Source organism: Otolemur garnettii, unplaced genomic scaffold (assembly GCF_000181295.1).
Source record: "Otolemur garnettii isolate 467f Iridium unplaced genomic scaffold, OtoGar3 scaffold00187, whole genome shotgun sequence".
Lineage (NCBI taxonomy): Eukaryota > Metazoa > Chordata > Mammalia > Primates > Galagidae > Otolemur > Otolemur garnettii.
Window position 1 is genome coordinate 506848 of NW_003852582.1, and position 24554 is coordinate 531401.

Sequence of the window (24554 nt, forward strand, 5' to 3'; positions counted from 1 at the left end):
TGGGACCACAGGCGCCCGCCACAACGCCTGGCTGTTTTTTTTTTTGGTTGCAGCCATCATTGTTGTTTGGCGAGCCTGGGCTGGATTCGAACCCGCCACCTTAGGTGTATGTGGCTGGCGCCTTAGCCACTTGAGCCACAGGCACCAAGTCCCTTTAAGTTATTTTTAATTTGTTGTTAAATTATAACATTTAGAAACCCTTTCTTCCCCCTCATCTTTTGAGTCTTTCTCTTGAGTTGATATTTTAGCTCCAAAACAATATGAAAGAGTTTTTGTTATAAAACAAAGTAAATTTCCTTATGTGAACCCTAAATTATCCATAAGTATTAGAGAAGGAACATTAAAAGTCTTTTGAATATTATTGGCAAAAATATGCAACTTCTTATGGTAAGGTGGACCATAGAACTTGACTTTTTAGTTGTTCCTGATTATCCCACTAATTTAATGGGAGCAGTGTATGAATAATTTAAAAATTACTGTTGGCATTCTTTTCTTCTAAATTCTATATACTTTATCCTTGAATCATATCAGATTAATAGAAAAATCCTTTCAGGTCTTCCATAAAAATGGTTATGTAGACTCTTAGTTTAATAATGCTTCACCTTTTACAACATATGGTTAGAATGAATTGTCATTAAAGAAATTGCTGTATAGTATCTATTCTGTCCGTTATGTTTTCATATATACTTTGTTTATGGGCTGGGATCACTTCCTCTTTGAGTTTTGTTCAAGTAAAAAATTTGTGTCAGTCAGTAAGCTAATATATTAACTTACCTCTTAACCTTTTTCTTTCTCTTTCTTCTCACGTTTAAATTACTATTTTAACCTTCTCTGAGTGGGAGTAAAACTTTATGCTGACTAGTGTTGTTAGCCTTGCATAATCTGGGGAAGCTTGTGTTTTTTTTTTCAATAGTTTACTTTTATTTTCTTATTCTTATGTATGGCATTGTTGTTTTGGTGGGCTTTTTTTTTTTTTTTTCTTTTTTGGCAACCAGTCTGAAAATATTCTTTGGAGGTAGATCGGGATAAATAATACAAAAAAAGTAGTGAATTAATCCAAAGGTATATTTATGCTTAGAATGAGAATATAGTTTTATTCTTTATGTTACTTTATATAAAATAAACCAAACTTGAAGTATCTCCTTATAGAAACTGGGAAGTGTACTGCCTTCTACTCATTCTCTAATAGGTCTCTCCTATTAGAGGGTAACAGTAAACCTGACTGTTTTTATGTTTTAGATTTTGTTTATATCTGAGCATCATTGTTTCTTCTAGCAACTGATTTACTATTAAATAGGAGTTAATGGCTGGGCCCAGTGGCTCATGCCTGTAATCCTAGCACTCTGGGAGGCTGAGGTGGGTGGAATGCCTGAGCTCAGGAATGTGAGACCAGCCTGAGCAAGAGTGAGACCCTACCTCTAAAACTAGCCAGGCATTGTGGCAGGCACCTGTAATCCCAGCTGCTCCAGAGGCTGAGACAAGAGAATCACTTGAACCCAAGAGTTTGAGGTTGCTGTGAGCTGTGACACCATGACATTCTACTGAGGGTGACAAAATGAGACTCTGTTTCTAAATAAATAAGTAAATAAATGTTAAATTCTTAGTCCATTATTGAAAAATGACTCTTATTTTAGCTACCATCTGAAGTATATACTTAAGAGATTATGGTGAAAATCTAAATTTTCTAAATTCTTTTTTTTTAAAGAGATAGAGTCTTACTTTATTGCCCTCGATAGAGTGCTGTGGTGTCACAGCTCACAGCAACCTCCAATTCCTGAGCTTAGGTGACTCTCTTGCCTCAGCCTCCTGAGTACCTAGGACTACAGGCACCTGCCACAATGCCCAGCTATTTTTTGTTGCAGTTTGGCCAGGGCTGGGTTTGAACCTGCCACCCTTGGTGGGGCTAGCGCCCTACCTACTGGGCCACAGGTGCTGCCCTATCTTAATTCTTATTACACATTTAAAGTAAATCTTAACTTTTATTTTTATCTATTAGTAAATTTGAAACCTTTTTAAAGCAGTAGAATTCTTTTAAGGACAACTTAATGTATAATATAGAAAATAGATTGTTCTCAATTGTGTGCCAGGGGCTTTCCATATGTTATATACTCCTGAAAGATAGTAGAAAAGTCTTAAGCACATCTGGTACTTAAAACTTTATTTTCTGTTTAATCTAGGCGACAAAAGGCTAGAGAGAGGCAGCAGAAATTGCTCGCAGAGTTTGCTTCACGGCAGAAAAGCTTCATGGAAACCGCAATGGATGTTGGTAAGTCAAAATGTTTTAGTTTAGAATTAGAATGATCTTGTCCAGTCAACCACCAGTTTTAAACAGACAGACAGATGATTTTTAGTCTTTTTTTTTTTTTTTTTTTGAGACAAGAGCCTCAAGCTGTCCCCCTGGGTAGAGTGCCATGGCATCACACTCACAGCAACCTCCAACTCCTGGGCTCAAGCGAGTCTCCTGCCTCAGCCTCCCAAGTAGCTGGGACTACAGGTGCCTGCCACAACGCCTGGCCATTTTTTGGTTGCAGCCGTCATTGTTGTTTGGCGGGCCCGGGCTGGGGATTCGAACCTGCCACCTTAGGTGTATGTGGCTGGTGCCTTAGCCGCTTGAGCCACAGGCACCAAGCCTGATTTTTAGTCTTTATTTAAACAATAAAGTGGTGAAAAAGCAGACTTTTATTATAGACAGTCTATCTTATTGTTAAGTAGCTGCAGTTGTTAGGGAGTTCTTCCTTATGGTAGCAGTACAGTCTGTTCCCTTCTGTTAAACTATTTCATATATTTGTGAGGTTCGTCAGTATCCCTTACTTATTTTGATATTTTCCTGTGAAATTATCCCAAGATCCTTAAAATAGTTTTCCAATAATTTTAGTGCCTCCTCTTTCTGCCACTCCTTCAGTGTTTCTTAAAGTCAGGTGTCACTTCCATTAGGATTGGCATTAGGATTTATATGATGAAAGAGGATACCATGTTCCTGTAATGTGACAGGTTGCTATGAGCAGCCTTTTATACATCCTGGAGAAATCTCTATCTCAGTCTTCATTTAACCAGGATATTCCCTTCCCTATTTCTTTCATTGCAGTAAATTTTTTCCTTTTGTTTTTCTTTTAGACAAAATTGCTGAAAGAAAGTAAGCTAAAGTCATACATTTAGTTAAAATACATACAAATATGCGCATTCAGATCAGTGCCCAGAAGAAGTGCAGAGAGGTGATCGGTTCAAATTTACCCTAATGTCTTCTGAACCATCAACAGTGTAGTTTATGTTCAGGTTACAACTTTGATTATATACAGAATATAGGTTGCATCCCTAATCTCAGAGTCTGAAATTTAAAATTTTCCAAAACCTGAAACTTTTTGAGCACTGATATGATGCCTCAAGTGAAAATTCCTAACCCCATGTGATAGGCAAAATGCAGTCAAGTCCAGGTGTGGGGCTCAGGCCTGTATCCCAGAACTTTGAGAGACTGAGATGGGATTACTGCCTGAGGCCAGAAGTTCCAGGCTAGACAGAGCCACATAGTAAGACCCTGTCTACAAAAAAAAAAATATATTAGCTGTGTATGGTGCTAAGTGCCTGTAGTCTGGCGAAGGGAGGCCAAGGTGAGAGGATTACTTGAGCCCAGGAGTATTAGGCTGCAGTGAGGAGTGATTGCATCATTGCACTCCAGCCAGGGCGAGAGAATGAGACCCTGTTTCTGTAAGGTATGTATGAAACATAAATGAATCTTGTGTGTAGACTTGGGTCCCATCCCGAAGGTATGTCATCATTTATATGTAAATATCCCCAAATGACAAAAAATCTGAAATTCAAAAAACTCCTGATCCCAAGCATTTCAGATAAGTTATATTCACTCTATACTTAAATTCTCTTTATGGGATTTACTTAGCATCAGTTGACTTTCTCATATGAAAGATGAGGGTTTAGTTCATTAATAGTACTTTCTCCATTTCTTCTTCTTTCCAAAAATTGATAATTTGTGTTTTCTACATATTTAGTATTATTGTAATATATTTTATCTGTCTCTAGTAGTCAGTATCTTGATGTTCCTTATAAAATGAACTAATAATCACCCTTACCTTTCCCGTTTTTTCTTGCCTCTTCTTTACTTCCTGCCTTTTATCACTTGGTTGTTTACTTTTAAATTGTCAAGGTTGCTGACATTTTATTTTGTGGCCACTATAAATGTCTTTTATTCAAAGGTCAACTCTGTAAGAACAATGAACAATATTTGTATTAGTATGATTTTTTTTTTTTTGAGACAGAGTCTCACTTTGGTGTCATAGTTCACAGCAACCTCAAACTCCTAGGCTTAAGCGATTCTCTTGCTTCAGTCTCCTGAGTAGCTGGGACTATAGGCATCTACCACAGTGCCTGGCTAGTTTTTCTGTTTTTAGTAGAGACAAGTTCTCCCTTTGCTCAGTCTGGTCTTGAACTCCTGAGTTCAAGCAATCCACCCTTCTTAGCCTCCCAGAGTGCTAGGATTATAAGCGTGAGTCACCGTGCCTGACCTTTTAGTATATTCTTAATAATGCTTATTTGAATTCTAAACTACCAGATTCTTGATTAGCCCTCCGTGCTTGATTGTTCATTTGAATGGATATAGAATTCTAGGTTGATAAGTATTTTCTGTCACAATTGAAGACATTGCTTTCTTGTCTTTTGCCACTCTTTTTTTTTTTCATTGTTGGGGAATCATTGAGGGTACAAAGAGCCAGGTTACACTGCTTGCATTTGCTGGGTAAAGTCCCTCTAGTAATAGTGTCCAGTCTTTTGATGAGAAGTCTGTTGGTAATCTGATTCTTACACTTTTGCAGGTGAACATTTTTTCCCTTTCCCATGACACTTTTATGGTTGTGTACTCCTTAGAGATCTGAAATTTTATCATTTGTGTCTATGAAGATCTTTTTACATCCTTCTTAGTAATGATCATTTTCTGTTTGAAGATTTATATCTCTGAAGCTATGAGAAAATTTTTCCTGTGATTTGTTTGATAACTGGTACAGTTACCCAATGAAATGGTCTTCAGTGATCCCTGCCTTCTTGTATTTTTCCTGTGTAATTTTTTCCCACACTGCAACAGAATTGGTTTGTGTGACCAATAGAATATGGCATAAATGATAGTATGTCATTTATCATATTAGGTTATGAAAAACATATGGCTTCTGTCTTTGTTGCTTCTTCTCTATCTTGGATTACTCACTCTAAGAAAAGCCAGCTCTCATGTCATGAGCGGCCTTGTGGAGTGGCCCATGTGAATAAGGAATTGAGGCCTGTCAATAGTCAACCCTCATGTGAGTGAGCTTGGATGTGAAACTTTCTGTACCAAGCAAATCTTAAGATGCTGCAGCTGGCTGATAGTTTGATAGCAGTTACAGGAGAAATCCTGAGCCAGAAATACAGCTAAGAAGCTTCCAAATATCAGATGCCTGACCCTCACAAACTATTTGAGGTAATAAGTATTGTTTTAATCCACTGAGCTTTAGGGTAATTTGTTATAGGACAATAATTTTCTCTCTTGTATTTTATTCTCTTTTTTGGGATTCATAGTTGAATCTTGGTTCTCCTAATTGATCTTCTATTAATTATTTTTTGTGTCTTTTTGTCTTTTACATTTTTTGTTCTTTTGGCTTCATTATATACACAGAGATTTTCTCTTTCAGTATCTTATTCTTCCTTTATAAAATTTCTCTAAAATCTTTTTGAATATGTGTGAGGTGTTTTGTTTTATGTTTTCTTTCTTTTGCTGAATTATCCTTATTCTTCTGAACTGCTTTTTAAATTTTTTTTGGTCTTTCATGTTGCTATTTTTCTAATCTGTCTGATGATCTTTGATTGTGTTGGAGAGATGATTGTCTGGATGCTAATGCATGTTTATTTTACTAAGGTGCAAAAGGATTTGGTTTTAGTAATTGTCTCCAATCTTTCTATAAGGGTAAGGCATGTTGACTGTCAGACTTGGAATAAATGTGGGAGGACACCAGACTACTCTATGGCTGAACCCCCAAATGCTAACACTCACATTAGAAGCCCCAGTGCTTTCCAAGCAGTTTGAATAAAAACCAGTATCTTTGGATAAAGGCAGTCAAGGTTTTTTTGTTTGTTTTTTCTCTGAGGTACAAGGCTACCTAAGTGCTCTGTTCAGTCAGGGTTGAAGAAGGAATTGGGGTGCTAAGTAGTGACATCTGTATATATTCCTTAAAAGTGACATCTGTATATATTCCTTAAAATAATTATTCTGTTAACAGAGTGACTTTTCATACTATGTCTCGTGTCCTCTCCCTTACTGGCTGGTTCTGAGCCCAGACTTGACGCTCTAATGGATAGATAGCTGAGTGCTTCCTTTCCTCTGACTTTCTCAGTGCACATAACTGGCCACGGCTTCTACTGCTGTCCTTCATCTGTCAGCATGTCTCCATCTCTAATCTTTCAGACATTTTATTCCTATCTCTTATTTGTTGGTGAAATTCTCTCCCACCACACCATCCCTTTTCTATATTCTCGTAGGAATGTTTCTTTATGTATTTCTCTATTTTTATTTCAATTCATATTTTAGAAGGAATGAAAGACAAAGGCATGTGTTCAGTCTATAATCTTGAATTAGATACTTAATAACATTATTATAATGTATAAAGTTAAAATTTTTATTATTAGAAAAGCATTATGTCTTTATTGTAGAAACTTAGAAAACATGAATAATAAAAAATAAGAAATAAAGTGAGGTGTGTAGATGTAAGCTTGTAGTCACAAGTACTTCTTGAAAGGCTGAAGTGGGAGGATTACTTGAGCCTTAAAATTTGAGGCCAGCTTGGGCAACACAGTGAGATTCCATCTCTATTAGGAAAAAAAAGAAATAATATTATATTTTTACTACTATATTTTTTAACTTAAGATATATTCTTATAAACATTTTTCTAAGTATATATGCATATAGATGCCACTTTTACCAAAATGAGATAATTTCACACATGCTATTTTTTCTTATGAAAAATTTAAAACATTTAAAAAAGCTGAAAGAATAGTATCTGAAAACCCATCTGCCAATATAACCATCACCTTGTTGACTCTTGGTTTTTCTTTTTCTCTTTATAATGAATAAAGTAAGTTATAGACACTGAGTTGCAGACTTTAATCCTAAATATTTCAGCATGAATGCCCTAGGGCTAAGTATTCTGCACAATGACAGTATATCATATCTAAGAAAATTATTTTCCTACAAAATAAATAAACTTCCTTCAAAATATCAAACTCAATGTTTGTTAAACATTGAAATTATTAAGTTTAAGAAATTTAAATTATTTATGTATCATTTTGTTCTTTAATGCATCCTACTGAAGATATGTAGACAAAGTTCTGTGTTTTAAAGTCACTTATAAGCAGTCCTTTTTTTGTGAGGTGATTCAGCTACTTTGAAGTACAGTTTGGTTCATTTGTGTCAGTTTGTGATTTTAAGAACTAAGAAAAAAGCTTAGCTAATACTGTAAGAAATAGTTTTTATCTGATGCTTCTCACTGTCAAGTGAGTGTAAACAAAAGCGGGTTTTTTTTTTTTTTTTTAAGGAATTGATTAACCAGAATACCCAGGGGAGACTGGGTGGTGTTGCCTTGAATAGGAGAATGGCTCCTTCATTCCCTTGAGGAGACAGTAGGGGGGAAGAGGAAAGAACGAATGGAGGTAGAAGGAAGTTTCACTGAGTGCAAGGGAAATGGGAGGTTCAGGCAGATCACTCTTTATTGGTTTAGTTTTCAGAGTTAAGTAAAGGGTGAGTTCTGCTGCCAGAAAAGAATATGTCCTGAAGTTTGGGATAGTGACAGGGGAGAGTAGGAGATGCTGGTCAACAAAACTGACGATAGATTGATAAGCAATACGTAGAGCCCTGTTACGTTCCAGATCATGGATTGGAATGTTATTAGTCTGCAAAGTTATTGATGCCCCCTCCTAAATCTTACCACTTTTGAAAGGTTTGACTTTTTTTGGCAGTAGCCAGGGCACGGGAAGAATATTTAAGGGAGCAAGCAGGCATCTTTGCTGGCAGACCCAGACTGTACATAAAAGCCATCAGAATAATGGGCTCCACTTTCTCCTAGACTAGTCCTAGCTCTTGCATGCTTCAGTGGTGACAGGTGAGGCAATAAAGGTTCATGAGTACTTAGTTTATCTGTGTTAGCCATGGCTATATCAGTGTGATTCTGGATCATACTGATTCTACATTCCCTTAATTTATAACTCAGTCCTTTTCCATAGAAATATGACCCTAAAAAGCCCATTTGACATGCCATTTTTATCCATTACCTGAGATAAAACTTACAAAATCTCATGTTGCTCCCTCTCCAGTGACTTTTTACATCATTTGCATGTGACATTTTGTAGTATAGTATTCTTAACATAATGAAGCAAGACATGTACTTAAGGTACTATATAGCATTAGTATTAATAAAATGTGATCTTAGCCTGATCCTCTGCTTCATTCGTCAAATTCATTTTGCCTGATTTCTTACCTGTGTTGTAAAAATGTAAACAATGTATGTAGTAGTTCCTCAGTATCCATGAAGAATATGTTCCAAAGCCCCCAGTGGGGATTTTTTTTCCTAATTTTAATTTTATAAACATTGCATACACAAAATTTCCTGTATTTTTGGTCTAGGTCTAAGAGTATGAATTTGGGTGATGATGATGATATGTATTTTTGCATGTTAACTTGTACCCAGCACTGTGATGATATGTTCAGTTTATCAGTTTATAAGTCCTAACACACTTGTGAGATAGGTGTTATTAACCAAGGTAAAGATGCATAGGCTTAGAGAGATTAAGTAATTTAAAGTTATGTAGAAGTAAGTAGAGGAGCCTGGGCCATTCATTAATCAATAGACTTTGCCAGCTCTTAATCGTTTTTTCATACTTGGAAGAAAGTGAAGAGAGTACAGCCTCCCCCTTCCCATCTCATCCAAGTTGGTAGCCTGTGGATAGGAAAGGATAGAGGACACTTGTAAGGTAAGAATTAATAGACCTGGTGATTGGTTGGTCAGTTGAGTCAGACACAAGATGGAAGTGATATTCAGCATGTTTGGGAAAACTTTATTTATTTATTAAAAAAACAATGAAAAGTCCTTTCCGTCTGGCGGTAGCCATCAGATGAGCCAAGATGGGTGCATACAAGTACATCCAGGAGCTGTGGAGGAAGAAGCAGTCTGATGTGATGCGCTTTCTTCTGAGGGTCTGCTGCTGGCAGTACCGCCAGCTCTCTGCACTCCATAGGGCTCCCCACCCCACCCGGCCAGATAAAGCGCGCAGACTGGGATACGAGGCTAAGCAAGGTTATGTCATATACAGGATTCGTGTGCGCTGTGGTGGCTGCAAACGCCCAGTTCCTAAGGGTGCAACCTATGGCAAGCCTGTGCACCATGGTGTTAACCAGCTAAAGTTTGCTCGAAGCCTTCAGTCTGTTGCTGAGGAGCGAGCTGGACGCCACTGTGGGGCTCTAAGAGTCCTGAATTCTTACTCGGTTGGTAAGATTCAACATACAAATTTTTTGAGGTTATCCTCATTGATCCATTCCATAAAGCTATCAGAAGAAATCCTGACACCTGGTGGATCACCAAACCAGTCCACAAGCACAGGGAGATGCGTGGGCTGACATCTGCAGACTGGAAGAGCTGTGGCCTTGGAAAGGGCCATAAGTTCCACCACAATATTGGTGGTTCCCGCCGCACAGCTTGGAGAAGACGCAATACTCTCCAGCTCCACCGTTACCACCAATATAAGTAATGTTTGTAAAATTCATAACCTAATGAACAATTTAGGACAAAAAAAAAAAAACAATGAAAAGAATACTTTTTTCAAAAGCTACAGCAAAAATCTTTGATGCGTCTCACCTAGTGATAGGATCAACTCCATCCAAATCATATGAATTGAGAAGGGTAAGTGAGGCAGTGGTTGTATTACACAAGAATTGAGGTCTGCTGTTGGCAGAAGAGACAGTAGATACTGGGTGGGTAGAAATATCATTTGTCCAGGGTCCCCCATTCATTAAGATTTTTTTGGAAAGTGGGGCAGTCCAAACCAGAGCTGGCACATGTTAAGATTTGATTGAGTTTTATTGTTGTTAGTTCTGGAGGGAGTTGTTTTGTTATTTAATAATATAGTTCCATTTGTGATTTATCTTTTTATTTATAACAGTGTAAGCAAATAGATATGTATTTGTTTTGGATACTGCCACTTAGATAAAAGAGGGACCGGGGATATAGATATATGTATATTATAGTGGGACATCAAATATTTATATACCCAGCATCTCCTTCTTAGGTAAATAGTTACATATGTATGCTTTGTCTACATTGTATTTTTCACTTAACATTATGTCTGAGAGATCCCACCATGCAGTGTATAGACATATTATTCATTTTAAAATAAAAAATTACATTTTTATCAATACATAATTGTGCATATTTATAGGGTACATGTGATATTTTGATACATGCATATAGTGTGTAAGGATCAGATCGAGTTAATTGGGATGTCCATCACATCAAATATTTATCATTTGTGTTAGGAACATTTCAGATCTTTTCTTTCAGCTGTTTTGAAATACATAATAAATTATTGTTAACTGTAGTCACCTTACACTAGAACTTGTTTATTCTAACTGTGTACTTGTATGCATTAACCAACCTTTCTTCATCCCCCTCTCCAATACTCTCTAACCTCTAATATCGTTTTATTCTCTATGTTCATATTATCAACTTTTTTAGTTTCCACATAAGAGTGACAACATGTGAGGTTTGTCTTTCTGTGTCTGGCTTATTTCACTTAACATAATGACTTCCAGTTCCATCTGTGTTACTGTAAATGACAGGATTTCATTCTTTTTTATGTTGGAATAATATTCCATTGTACATATGTATACACCACATTTTCTTTATCCATTTGTTGATGGAGACTTAGGCTGATATCTGCACTGTGGTGATAAGAGTAAACATGGGCATGCAGCTATCTCTTTGATATACTTATTTTTTTTTCTTTTGGATATATACTTAGCATTGGAATTTGTAGATTGCTCTTGGTGATATGGTCATTTTCACAATATTAATGTTTCTAATCCGTGAATATGGGATTTCTTTTACTTTTTTTTTTGGTGACCTCTTCAATCTCTTTAAAATTTTCACTTTAGAGAACTTTCACCTTGTATGTTAAATTTATTCCTAGGCATTTGATTTGTTTTTGGACACTATTGTAAGTGGGATTATTTTCTTGATTTTTTTTTTTGCTAGTTTGTTGGTATATTGAAATGCTACTGATTTTTTAAAAATTATTTATTAACAGGTGCTTATAGTTTGTCGATTTTTTTGAAAAATCAAATTGTAAACTTTTATTACAAATTAAAAATGAAGTTCTAAAAATCTTAACTTGACCAGATATCAAACAATTTAAAGACCTTTAAAGACATATTGAAAAAAAAAGGCTTTAAAAAAAATAGTTTGTTATTACCAAAAATGGTGTCTTTAGGTAAAAATAATAACAAACTCCATGCTCAATAGATAATGCAGATAGTTCTAGTTATCTGGTCAACAAGTAGAAAGCAAGCACCTGAGGTCATCAGCTCTGGTCTTGTTTTCATTTCTTATTGCTGGAGTTTCTTCTTGTTGGATGACTAAACTGAATGATGGTAGAGGTGGTGAGCCGGCATTTACTCAGCCCTGCCCTGCTTAGCCTTGGGAGCTGACGAAGTCTCAGGTGGTGGATCACCTGTTTATGTCTCTTTGCCATTTTGTGGTTTACTGGGTATCTGGGTGAGTAATTGAAGTTGTACTGGGTACCGACATTAAGGTGGCTGCTGACCTTGGGTCTCATCTCCTTTATTCTCTTTATTGTCTTCATTGCAGTCCTCTCTGGCAGTCTTTGGAGAGGAGGAACCTTGTAGAATTGAGGTCTATAACCCCAATACATATTCTGTCTTGACTGGTCTACTTTGTTCTCCTGCACGCTGGTTGTCAGCACCCTCCATCACTTCTTCCTGAACAGGAGGGTTGGAACACCATGGTCAATGCTGATAGGTTCTCCTCCTGTATTAAGGTGGGAATCTTTGCCTGTGGTAGGACTGGTGGTGTTGGCCTTCAGGAGCACTCTCCTATCCCTTGTTTTTTTCCTTGCGCTCTTACTATTCTGGTAATTCTGCCAGTAATTGTGTGGAGGACCCCGGGACATGGTTAGCCCCCGTAATGGTTATGGTCTGCTGTATATTACTGCCTTGAACTGAAATTCCACCAGGGCCTGTAACATTTGCTGCCTCTGCACCCTGTTCTCCTTCAACAACATCAAACTTCAGTTTGTCCATCTCCTACACTATGAAGGTTCCTCCTGGCATTATTCTTCTTGATGGCAGACTGGTGTACAAATACATCTTCCTTGGTGTCATTCCTGTTGATGAAACCATATGTTTCTTACACTGAACCATTTTACTATTGCCAGAACTTTTATTGCTATAATTTTGTTGTTCCCACTGGCAGGCCCTGCTGATGTGTAATGGTTACTCTGACCCTGGGATGGTGGGGTTTGGTAGCACCCCAGCTCTGTGAGGCATGACAGCAGGTACATCAGAATGGGTGAGCACAGATGTCATTTGGCCTGGGGTATAGAGCAGCACAGTGATGATTTCATTCCATGGATAGGGTGACCAGATTTTAACATTTGTAAAGCGGGACAACATGGTGGGGGGGGCGGGGCAGGGGACAGGACAGGACAGGGCAGGGCCTGACAACAATGCAAACTTTGATAAGCAGTCCTCGATAATCACTTCTCAACAATTATTTGTTATTATTACAGTTTAACATTATAAAATTAACAAAAATAATATAAAACTCATATTCTGGTGAAAAAGCCACATGGCAGCTGAAAACCGTATATTCCCTTCCTGTTCTCCTGCCCGTTCGTGCTTTCTTTCCAAAAATTGGGACTTTTTAAAAACGCCACAGGACACGGGACAAATTGTTAAAAAGCAGGACTGTCCTGCCAAAAGCGGGACGTCTGGTCACCCTATCCATGGAGAATGGTGCCTCAAAAGCTTAGACACTAAGGTGATAGTCCAATTCCAGGAACAGCAGCAGGATATTAGAGTTGTTTTACCTATGGAGCAGGGTGTCCAGCCACTGCTTTGCTTCCCTGAGATGTGGGGTACTATGCCAGCCAGCCCTGGACTGTGCAGCTGCTTATCCCAGCCATGAGCATTGATTTAACACTGGGCACAAAGCACTGTTAAGAGAATGAAATGATAAGCCAGAGACTAAGAGAAAATATTTGCAAAACACGTGATAAAAAAACTGGTGTCCATAATATATGAAAAGTTCAATAAGAAAACAAAGCTTAATTAAAAAGATGGGCAAAAGATCTGAATAGACACCTTAACAAAGAAGATGTATGAAAGGCAAATAAGCATGTCAAAAGATGCTGAGCACCATTTGTCATCAGGGAAATGCAAGTTAAAATAACAGTGAGATGCTACTACACAGCTGTGTAGAAACCCAGAAATCCAACACTACTGATCAGTCATGAGGATGCAGAGCAGTGAGCGTTCTCACTCATTGTTGGTGGGAATGCAGAATGGGGCAGCCACTTGGAAACAGCTTGACTTTCTTCTGTAAAGCTAAATGTAGTCTTATCACATGATCCAGTAATTGTGTTCTTAGATATGTATTCAACTTGTTTGAAAACTTACATTCACACAGTAATCTGCATATGAATGTTTATAGCAGCTTTATTTATAATTGCTCAAAATTGGAAGCAGCCAAGATGTCCTTCAATAGATGAATGGATAGACAAAACTGTGGTACATTCATACAATGGAATACGATTCAGCAATAAAAAGGAATGAACTATCAAGCCATACAAAGAAATGGATGAATCATGAATACATATTGCTTAGTGAAAGTAACTCGTATGAAAAGGCTGTATGCTGTGTATTTCTAGTTGTATTACATTCAAAACTAGAGACAGTGAATAGATAGTTTTTGCCAGAATTGAGGCACAGGTAAATAGGTGAAACACAGGAGACAAATGAAATTATTCTGTGTGATATGGTAAAGTTGGATACATAAAACCATGTACTTGTTAAACCCCTTAGAACTTTGTAGCAGAAAGAATGAGTCTTGATGTATGTAAATTAAAAAAAAATCATTTAGGTGGTTGGGGGATCCCAGGTTGGAATAAAGGCTATGACAAGAGAATCTAACTCTATTACAAGTGTATGAAACAACCTCACTCAAAAGGTTGTGGAAATGATGCTAAGTGACTTCAAAATGAGTAGAGTCTGAAGCCTAAAGGCAAAAGGAACCACACATAAGCAGTTGTTAAATATTCTCCATGGCAGTGCGAGTTAACAGTTCTGAAACTACCATACATGTGAGATCGAGACAGAACATTGAATAAATGATGGCAAGTGTTCTCCGTAGCAGTGTGGGTTAGCAATTCTGAAACTACCATACATATGACATTGAGACTGAACAATTGCATAAACGAGGGTAAGTGTTCTCCATAGTAGTATGGGTTAATAGTTCTGAAACTACCACATGTACGAGATAGAGATTGAACAATTGAGTAAATGAATGGCACATGATGGGAGCTGGGTTTCTCATTGTTGAAATAGGGAGTTCTAGATAAGCAAGGGGAAAAGGCTAGAATGATTCCTGTGATAATAGGTTAGAGTTGGAGATAACAATGTGAGCTCATGTTTAGATAAATATAAAAATGGAACTATATGTATATAAATATTTATACATATGTGCATATACACAAGTTAATTTGTAGATAATGTATCTCCCTTTTCTGTCAGCTGAGAGGGCATAGAAGCCATGATGTTCAAGTAGAAACAAGCACACCCATTTGCTATTGTTTCTATTATGTTACTAAGTATGAAATGACATCTCTGACATTTCACTTAGACACCTCCTGTTTTATTTTTATTGTGAAGGTACATTCTCATTCTTTCAAACATACATTTTGGCTTGTGTTTTTTTATTATAACACAATTCCACCCTCCCTACAAGAAGAATGAAACAGGGTCCTTGGAGAAATTATTGATTTCTAGAATTGGGCAGGGAATATGCAAAATAAATAAATAAGTCTGGTGTATCTCATAGTGCCCGAAATGAGAGAGTGCTCAAAAAAGAACAAATTAAGAACCCCTTCCACAATGATGAGTTTGTAGAGTCTATGTGAAAAAGGCACAAGAGCCACTGAAAGAGCTCCCAGAGGTCAAAGGTGGAACAATTTGAGGAACAAAAAAAGTAGTATTAGTTATAACCCTAGGTATAAAATAAATGTCCATGAATTCATAGGGATACAGGGTGAGAGAGAAAGAAGAGAGAAATTAATAGACACCTTCCTTCCTTGATGTAGATACTCTGTCCTCAAGGAAGTGGAATATAACTTCCCACTCCTTAAGTGCGGCTGCACGTAGTGAATTGTTCCCCAAAAGTACTGTGTGTGAAGGGGGAAAAGAGTAACTCAGCAGTAGAGAAACTTGGCAAACACTATCTCTACCAGGTGATGAAGATGAACTTCAAGTCATGTTGGTACTGTGTGATGAGAATGGTATTTTACCTCTTTGGTCTTTCTCCCTAACATCCATAACCTCAGACTAATCAGGAAAAAAACACTAGAAAAACTACAGTCGTGGGATATTATACAAAATACCTAAATAGTATCCTTCGAAACTTTCAGGGTCATCAAAACAAGGAAGCAAGGGAAGTCTAAGAAAGTGTCACAGCTAAGAGGAGCCTAAGGAGACATGACAAAAACGTAATATAGTATTGTAGAATAGGAAAAGACATTAGGTAAAAACAGGAAACCTGAAGAAAATAGGGACTTTAGTTAATGTATCAATATTGTATCAGTAATGATCAATAACTTGTCAATATTAGTTTATTAATGGTAATAGTCATACCATGCTAATGTTAGATGTAAGGGGAAACTGGGTATGGAGTATATGGGAATTCTCTGTAATTGCTTCAAAACTTTTCTGCAATTTAAAAACTATTCTCAAATGAGATTATTTTAAAAAAGGTAAAGAATGAAAATACCAAGTAAAAATAGGAGGAAAGGAAGAATAACAGTAATGAAAATGATGGCCAATTTGAGACAGTACTATACATCCTTGCCAAAATTAATGATACCATGCAGTGAGAGTTTTATAATATTGCCAGTTGTGTCAGGGAAATCAGACTTAGCAGAAAACAGTGAATTCCAATACTGTACTTAGTTTATGAATAGTAACGTGCCCAGTAGGGTAGCAGCAAGTACTTCTCAGTGTATTTATATGTATATATATTTTTTAATTTATTTATTATTTATTTATTTATTTATTTTTTGAGACAGAGCCTCAAGCTGTCCCCCTGGGTAGAGTGCTATGGCATCACAGCTCACAGCAACCTCCAACTCCTGGGCTCAAGCGAGTCTCCTGCCTCAGCCTCCCGAGTAGCTGGGACCACAGGCACCTGCCACAACTCCTGGCTATTTTTTGGTTGCAGTCGTCATTGTTGTTTGGTGGGCCCAGGCTGGATTCGAACCTGCCACCTTGGGTGTACATGGCTGGCGCCTTAGCCACTTGAACCACAGGTTCCAAGCCATATATATGTATTTTTTAGACAGAGCCTCACTTTGTTGCCCTGGGTAGAGTGCTGTGGTGTCATAGCTCACAGCAACCTCAAACTCTTGGGCTAAAGTGATCCTCTTGCTTCAGCCTCCTAAGTAGCTGGGACACAGGTGCTGGCCACAACGCCTCGCTATTTTTAGAGACAGGCTCTCACTCTTGCTCAGGCTGGCCTGGAACTCCTAAGGTCACCCACTCCACCCACCTCAGCTTCTCAGAGTGCTAGGATTACAGGTGTGAGCCACCATGGCTGGCTCTCAGTTATATTTTAAAATTAAACTATATTGTTTGTTCTTAAAACCAAATAAAACACTTAAATTTTTTTTTTTTTTTAAGAGACAGAGTCTCACTTTGTTACCCTCAGTAGAGTGCTGTGGTGTCACAGCTCACAGCAACTTCCAGCTCTTGGGCTTAGGCAGTTCTCTTGCCTCAGTCTCCCGAGTAGCTGGGACTATAGGGGCCTGACACAATGCCCGGCTACTTTTGTTGCAGTTTGACTGGAGCCGGGTTTGAATCTGCCACCCTTGGTAGATGGGGCTGGTGCCCTACTCACTGAGCCACAGGTGCTGCTCTAAAACACTTAAATTTTTGGATCAATTTATGCAATAAAGAAAATTCTCTGTGTCTGCTACTGGGCTGCAGACCACTGTGCCACTTGTGTTTTGCAGTTGTTTTCTTCTCTTTCAAATAAAAATGTATTTCATTTGACCTTTTCTCTCTTTCATTCAGCAACAAAAATCCACTATCATGAAAGCAAAGCATATACAAAGAAGTCTGTTTTATAAATAGAATACTTAGTTTAAATTTAATCCAATGAATTCTTAACTATGACATTTCAAAGTAAAGACAAAGGCTATTTTGTAATTAAAGATGAATTTTATGTGCAAAATAAGTTTTAAGTAATTTTAACCAACATTAGAATAAGAAATTTTATATAACTATGTAAACTATTGAAGCAGAATTGTAATATTTATGAATACTGAAGTTTATGATACTAAGATTAGTTGTTGTGAAGTAAGTAGATATTAAAAGTCTCCTTTAGGAAAATTATTTTTTTAATATTTTAAGCTCAAAGATATTCTGAATGAAATCACCTTTATCACTTAAAATATTAGCCTTCACGACTCATATCTTGGTATGGTAGAGTATTTTAATTCTTTTGGAAGGTTCCATTTTATAATTGACATGCAGCAGAATCATTATATCAGTTAGCAATTGTTATGTTAAAAACCACATTAAAATTTAGTAATTTAAAACAATCACCACCATTTGTTATTTTGGGGTTCCATTGTTCTGATTTGAAACTAACTTTTCTACAGGTGGCTTCGCTGATCTCATCACTTACCAACTCCTGTGCTCATTCATGGGTCTGTGATCTGCTGATTGGTTAACTTGGGACTGGCCTGAGCTGGTGCCATAATTTATCTTTTTCTGTAGCCAGCTAGCCTACTTGGAAATTGTGGAATTGAGAAGCAAGAGAGAGAAGCTGTGCAAGATCGCTTGACGCTTAGTGTTGGGATGGGATACTGTTATTTTTGTCACATTCCCTGGTTAGAGCAAGTTAGGGCAGCTGACATTCTAGGAGTGGGGAAATAAACTCTTTATCTCTTAATTGGAGGAGTCCCCCCTCTCACTAAATCACAGTCAAAGATTGCCAAGCTTTTCTTTTAAAAACTCTACAAAAGGTGACATGGCAGCTTCTTTGATAATGCATTTTGATATCAGGGTTTCCTTGAGGTTTTCAAGCTGATTGTACCGAGACTTAATAAAATACAGTCTCTCCTCTCCCATACTGCTATGTTTTGAGGCAGTGACACACAATCTAGACCCAATGAATTTAATCTGTTTTCAATTGGGAATATGTGTGAAGCAAAGAGAAAGTAAAATTCTTACCTATTTTTCCAGAATGTCCAAGAGTGTGAAATAGGGTTAATGAAATTCTCTTTCTTTGGTGCTTAATATAGGATTGAGTTATTTCATTATACAAGGTGTCCCTGTACTTTATCAGCTATTTCTCTGTTGTCTTTGAACTTGAGAGAAAACAGACATATCCTATTTTTTTCTGTACTGAGTTTTCTCCCTAAAATTCGAAGTAATTTTTCTCATGTCAGCCCTTAATGGCCTCTGGTGCTTTCTTTTCATTTTGATATAATATCCCTTTTTTTTTTTTTAAATTTCTGGTTAATGTGAGGGTACAAACAACTATGTTACAATGTTGGCATTTGTTAGGTAGAGTCCCTCTTATAGTTTGTCCTTCACCTAAGAGGTGTGCCATATACCCTTACATTGTGCCCATTCAGTGGGAGCACATCGATTACCCTCCTTCTTATCTCTCCCTCTGTCATTCTCCCCTCCCCCCAATTTGAATTGAATAGAATTAAGTTTATCTCTTATATGGGCATGTCTAGATCATCTATTGGCTTCATATGAGTATTGAGTACATTGAACACTTCCTTTTCTATTCTTGTGATACTTTGTTAAGAAGAGTATGTTTTAGCTCCATCCAGGTTAACACAAAAGATGTAATGGCTCCATCTTTTTTATGGCTGTATAGTGTTCTATGATATACATATACCACAGTTTGTTAATCCATTCCTGGTTTGATGGACATTTAGGTTGTTTCCACATCATGGCGATTGTAAATTGAGCTGCAGTAAACAATCTTGTGTAAATGTCCTTATGATAAAATGATCTTTATTCTTCTGGGTAGATGCTTAGTAATGGGATTGCAGATTAAATGGGAGATCTAATTTGAGTTCTTAGAGGATTCTCCATTCTACTTTTCAAAGAGGCTGTATGAATTTGCATTTCTACCACAAGTGTAAAAGTAGTCCCTACTTTTCGCATCTGCAACAGCATTTGCAACTTTGGGACTTTGTGATGGGGCTGTTTTCACTGGGGTTAGGTGGTGTCTCAGGGTGGTTTTGATTTGCATTTCTTTGATGGTTAGGGACAATGAGCATTTTTTTTCATACGTATGTTAGCCATTCATCTGTCTTCCTCAGAGAAGGTCCTGTTCATGACTCTTGCCCAGTGATAGATGTGATTGTTTTCTCTCATTGTTGATTAATTTGAATTCTCTGCAGATTCTAGTTATTAAGCCTTTCTCAAATTCATAACATGCAAATATCGTTACTTATTCTGAAGATTATCTGTTTGCTTTAAGTGTTGTGTTCTTAGCTGTGTAGAGGCTTTTCAGCTTAATTAAGTCTCATCTGTTTATTTTTGTTGCAATTGCCACTGACGTCTTCGTCATAAAATCTTTCACTGGGCTGACATCCTCAAGAGTTTTTCCCATAGTTTCTTCTAGGATTTTATCATATCATATCTTAGATTTAAATCTTTTATCCATCTTGGGTCAATTTTGGAAGTGGGGAAAAGTGTGGGTCCTGTTTCTGTCTTTTAAATGTGGTTATCCAGTTCTCCCAGCCCCATTTATTGAGTAGAGATTAATGTCCCCAGTGTATGTTTTTAACATTTGGTAGAATTCTGGTATGAAGCCATCTGGTCCAGGGCTTTTTTTTGTTGTTGGAAGCTTTTTTTATTGTTTCTTTGATCTCAATGCTTGATACTGGTCTGTTTAAGAGATCTATTTTTTCCTGGTTAAGTCTATGGAGATGGTGTGATTCCACCTATTGGTCTGTTTCCTCCATATTGTCAAATTTCTTGGCATAGAATTTCTTGAAGGAGTCATAGATATTCTCTTGTATCTCTGAGGTGTCTATTGTTATTTCCCCGTTTTTGTTTCTGCTTGAGGTTATTAGACATTTTACTTTACTGTTTCTAGTTAATCTGGCCAAAGGTGTATTGATTTTATTTTATTTTTCAAGGAACCAACTTTTTGTTTCACTAATTTTCTGACTGATTCTTTTGTTTTTAATTCATTTATTCCTGATTTAATTTTGGTTATTTCTTCTGCTATGTTTGGGATTGGATTGCTCTTTCTTTTCCATTTCCTTTAGATGATTCATTAGGTTGTTGATGTGTTCAATAAATTTCCCTCTTAGGGCTGCTTTCGCAGTATCCCACAGATTTTGGTAGCTTGTAGCTTCATTGTTACTATATTTGGGAATTTAATAATTTCATCCTTTATCCCTTTCTTGATCGAACTGTCATTTAGCATAAGATTGTTAGATTTTCATACCTTTGTGTGGGGATGAAAATTTTTGTTGGAGTTGTGTTCCACCTTTATTGCCTTGTAGTCTGAGAAAATACAAGGTATAATTTCAATCCTTTCAGTTTTGTTGAGGTTTGATTGTGTCCTAGGATATGATATATTTTGGAGTATGTTCTGTGGCCTGATGAGAAGAACACATAATTCCTTAGCTTTGGGATGGTGTGTTCTGTATATGTCTATTAAGCCCATTTAATCTAGTGTCACATTTAAGTTCCTTGTATCTTTGTTCAGTTTCTGTTTAGAGGATCTCTGTCCAGTTCTGTTAGAAGGGTGTTAAAGTTCTCAGCCTGTTATGGTTTTATAGGATATCAATTGCTCAGACTAATTAAGTTCTGTTTCATAAATCTGGGAGCATTTAAGTTGGGTGCATAAATATTTAGAATTTAAATGTCCTTTTGTTGTATCGTTCCCTTGACAAACATGAAGTGATCATCTTTGTCTTTCTTAACTTTAGTTGCTTTAGATTCACTTGTATCTGAAAATAAGATTGTGACCCCTCCTTTCTTCTGATGTCCATTTTCTTGAAATACTGTTTTCCAACCCTTCACCCTGAATCTTCTTTTGTCTTTCAAGGTTAAGTGTGTTTCCTATAGAAAGCATGTAGATCCCTTGTGCTTGTTTATCTAATCAGGCAGCCTGTGCCTGTTCATTTGGGAATTTAAGCTATGTACATTTATTGAGAATTGATATATGTGGTAGAGTTCTATTCATCTTATTTTGTGAAAGTCTGTTGCTTAGTTTTATTCTTTGTGCCATTGTGGAAGCTAAGTTATGTCCTTCAGTTTCTGAGTGTTTACTTTGCTGTTAATTCATTGTGATGGTCAGTGTGTAGAATAAGTATTTTCTATATGGTTTGTTCTCGTGTTAGATTTCTTCATTGTTTGCATGACAGCAAAAAAATTTGGTTTCTCCTTTGAATTTGAAGCTTAGTTTAGCAGGATACAGATTGGAACATTTTAGCTGAGAAGTCTGCTGTTACCTGACAGATCTGGTCCTGTAGGTCAATTGGGGTTTACTCCTGGCTGCATTCCGAATTTTCTTTTTGTCTTCACTTTGGACAGGTTCATTATAGTGTGTCTTGGAGATGCTCTATATTGAGACTACCTGGGGTTTGATATCCCCCCAAATGGAGTGTGTTACAATCTTTGTTGATGTTTGGGAGGTTTTTATTTATGATATCCTCCAGTAGGATTTCCAGTCCTTTGGGTTATTCTTTTTCACCTTCAGGGACACATATAATTTGCATGTTTGAAGGCTTTGTGATCTTCCAGAGTTCTCTAAGTGATTACTGTGCTGTTTTTCTTTTCTTTTCTGTCTCTTCAAATGCTTGGGTTAGTGTAAGAGCTTTATCCTCTAGCTCTGAGATTATTTCTTCTCCATGGTTTAACCTGTTATTGATGCTTTCTACTGCATCTTTAAATTCCATGATTGCCTCCTTCAATTCCTTAAGCTCTGTTATATCCTTTCTAAATTCTTCATATCTTGCATCCATTATTTGGTTGTTTTTGAATTTTCTTTTGATCTTTTTCTACTTTCTCTTCTATTCTCATTTTTTTTTTTTTGTTAACCATATTTTAAATTCCCTTTCATTCATTTTCATTATTTCTTTATAGGCAGAATCTTTTGCAGTAGCTACCACATGATCCCTTTGGTTGGGGGTGTGTGTGTTACTCCATTCTGAGTTTTCATGTGCCAGAGTTGTTATTTTGGTTTCTCCTCAAGTGTTTTCCTCTTGTTCATTTCCTTCCCTTCTTTTTCCTGTTACTTCTCCCTTCACTTTAAATTACTTTGTTGCTGTGCTTAGGTGTTGAAGTATCCTTTTGGTATAGGGCCAAAAGGAAGAGAAGGGTAAAGAGAGAGAAGGGATAAAGGATAGAAAAAACGAAGCGAAAAAAAGGAAGGGTGAAAGGGAGAAATTGAAGAAAAGGAGAGAAGAATGACAGAGAAAAGAGAGAGACAGAAGAAATGGTGGTTTTTGGCATGGTACTTTGACCCACACCCACAATTGCAGGAATCTGGGGGTTGGGCTGGGTGGATCTCTCAACGTCAGCAGCTCCTTATCAACTTGGGCAAAAGCAAGACCTGCATTTCTGTCAAATACAGAATTAAATCAGCAGTATGTCACAGTGGGAATCTACCATACCATCTTTCCAAAGACTAAAGCTAGAAGGATCCCTTAGACCAAGAAGTCTTGAGCCAGACCAATGTTGTGATACCCTAATCAAGACCTCAGAGGGAAGCTCTGTCCCATAAAGAGAATATAAAATATAATAAAGCAGATCAATGAAAGAAAAATAATAAAAAGAGATAAAGGAAATTAAAAATAAAATTATATAAGATCAAAAATGGGATATCTTAGTTTTTATATCAGAAATTTCTGTAGGATGGATGAACAGAAAAGGGAAAAAAGGAGACAATAAAAAAGAAAGAATAAAGGGAGCTGTAAAACCATAGCTGATATTGAACCCTTCCTATTGAAGAAAGTAAAAATGAAAAAAATAAAAATACAACCAAATCAAACCAAACCAAACCAATCAACCAACAAAAAACCCCAATAATTACAACAACAAAAACAAGTAAGAGAAAAAAATTGAAAAAAGAACAAAAAAAAATATATTGCAATATACTTCCTGGACACCGGGTGGTGCTGTGGTGTTAGGATATGCAAAACACACACTTCTGCTATATGAGATGGGTGCCAGAGGCCCTTCTCTAGTGGCCAAGGATACCCAGTTCCGTCTTCCTGATTTATTTGTCCTCAATCATGGCTTGGTTATTTCACTAACATTCATTGTCTGAAGGATTGGGATCCTGAAGCTTGTGCCAGATTTCTTAGGAGGCATGCCTTGACCTTCCAAACAATACCCCCGGCCACAATGTGGCTTTCTGGGAGTGTGGGAGCTTTCAACTCACCCAAGGATGCCTGCCTGAGCTCAGCAGGTGTGCCAGAGTTGGCCATGCAATAGGACCCTGTGGACTGTTTCTCTTGGGTGGCCCGCCCATGGTGGTGGCACCCTGCTAGTAGCCAAGCCGATAGGAGGTCTACCGCACTCAGTGATTTAATCTTGACTGCTGGATGTTGTTCAAGTTCAGTCCATGGCTTAAAAGCTTGCAAGGAAGTTCCAGGAACCAGTCTAGTTCAAATACAAAAAACTAGGTGGTGCCTGTGGCTCAAGGAGTAGGGTGCCAGCCCCATATGCCAGAGGTGGTGGGTTCAAATCCAGCCCTGGCCAAAAACTGCAAAAACAAAAAACTGCAGGATCAGCATTTCCTGTCTCTAGCTTTCTGCCAGTGCCCAGGCACTTACCTTCTATGCCTCTTTTCCATAGCTCCTGACCTCCTTGTTGGCTCCTGGAGTCCCCTACTACACTGTGCTCCTGGAGTGATATTGCTTGGCAGGATTCTCCAGTCAGAGATAGCTGGAGCCCTTTCTTCCCTGTTTCACCACAAGTGGCAGCTAAGGAGATGTCTCTAGTTCTCCATCTTGCTCCATACTCTGACCTAATATTTTTATATTCATAGACATTATGGTTTGTGGTTCTGATTCTATTTGTGTATAGTTGGATTTTTACAAATTTCTTTACTGGTTTATTTTTATTTCCATTATTGGACATTATTCAAAATTCTCTTTTAGGTTCCATTTTCCTCTCTGTCACTCTTAATAAAGACGTATGTTTATTTTCATGAGTTCTTAATTTTAAAATATCTTACCTTGACATCTTTCAATTTCTATAA

At 37.3% G+C, this 24554-nt stretch overlaps 1 protein-coding gene and 1 pseudogene across 2 annotated transcripts in view; both read left to right on the forward strand.

The window, feature by feature from the left end:
* The window catches only part of UBR3 (ubiquitin protein ligase E3 component n-recognin 3 (putative)), a 223553-nt gene that overhangs the window by 124496 nt on the left and 74503 nt on the right, over nt 1–24554 (forward strand). The window contains exon 23 of the mRNA XM_023507551.1: nt 2178–2266. Within this exon, the coding sequence (XP_023363319.1) occupies nt 2178–2266 (89 nt within the window). The remainder of the gene's footprint in view (nt 1–2177; nt 2267–24554) is intronic.
* Nucleotides 9055–9764, forward strand: LOC100957186 (annotated as a pseudogene). The gene has a single exon (XR_001161745.2). The product of XR_001161745.2 is annotated as a 60S ribosomal protein L15 pseudogene (transcript).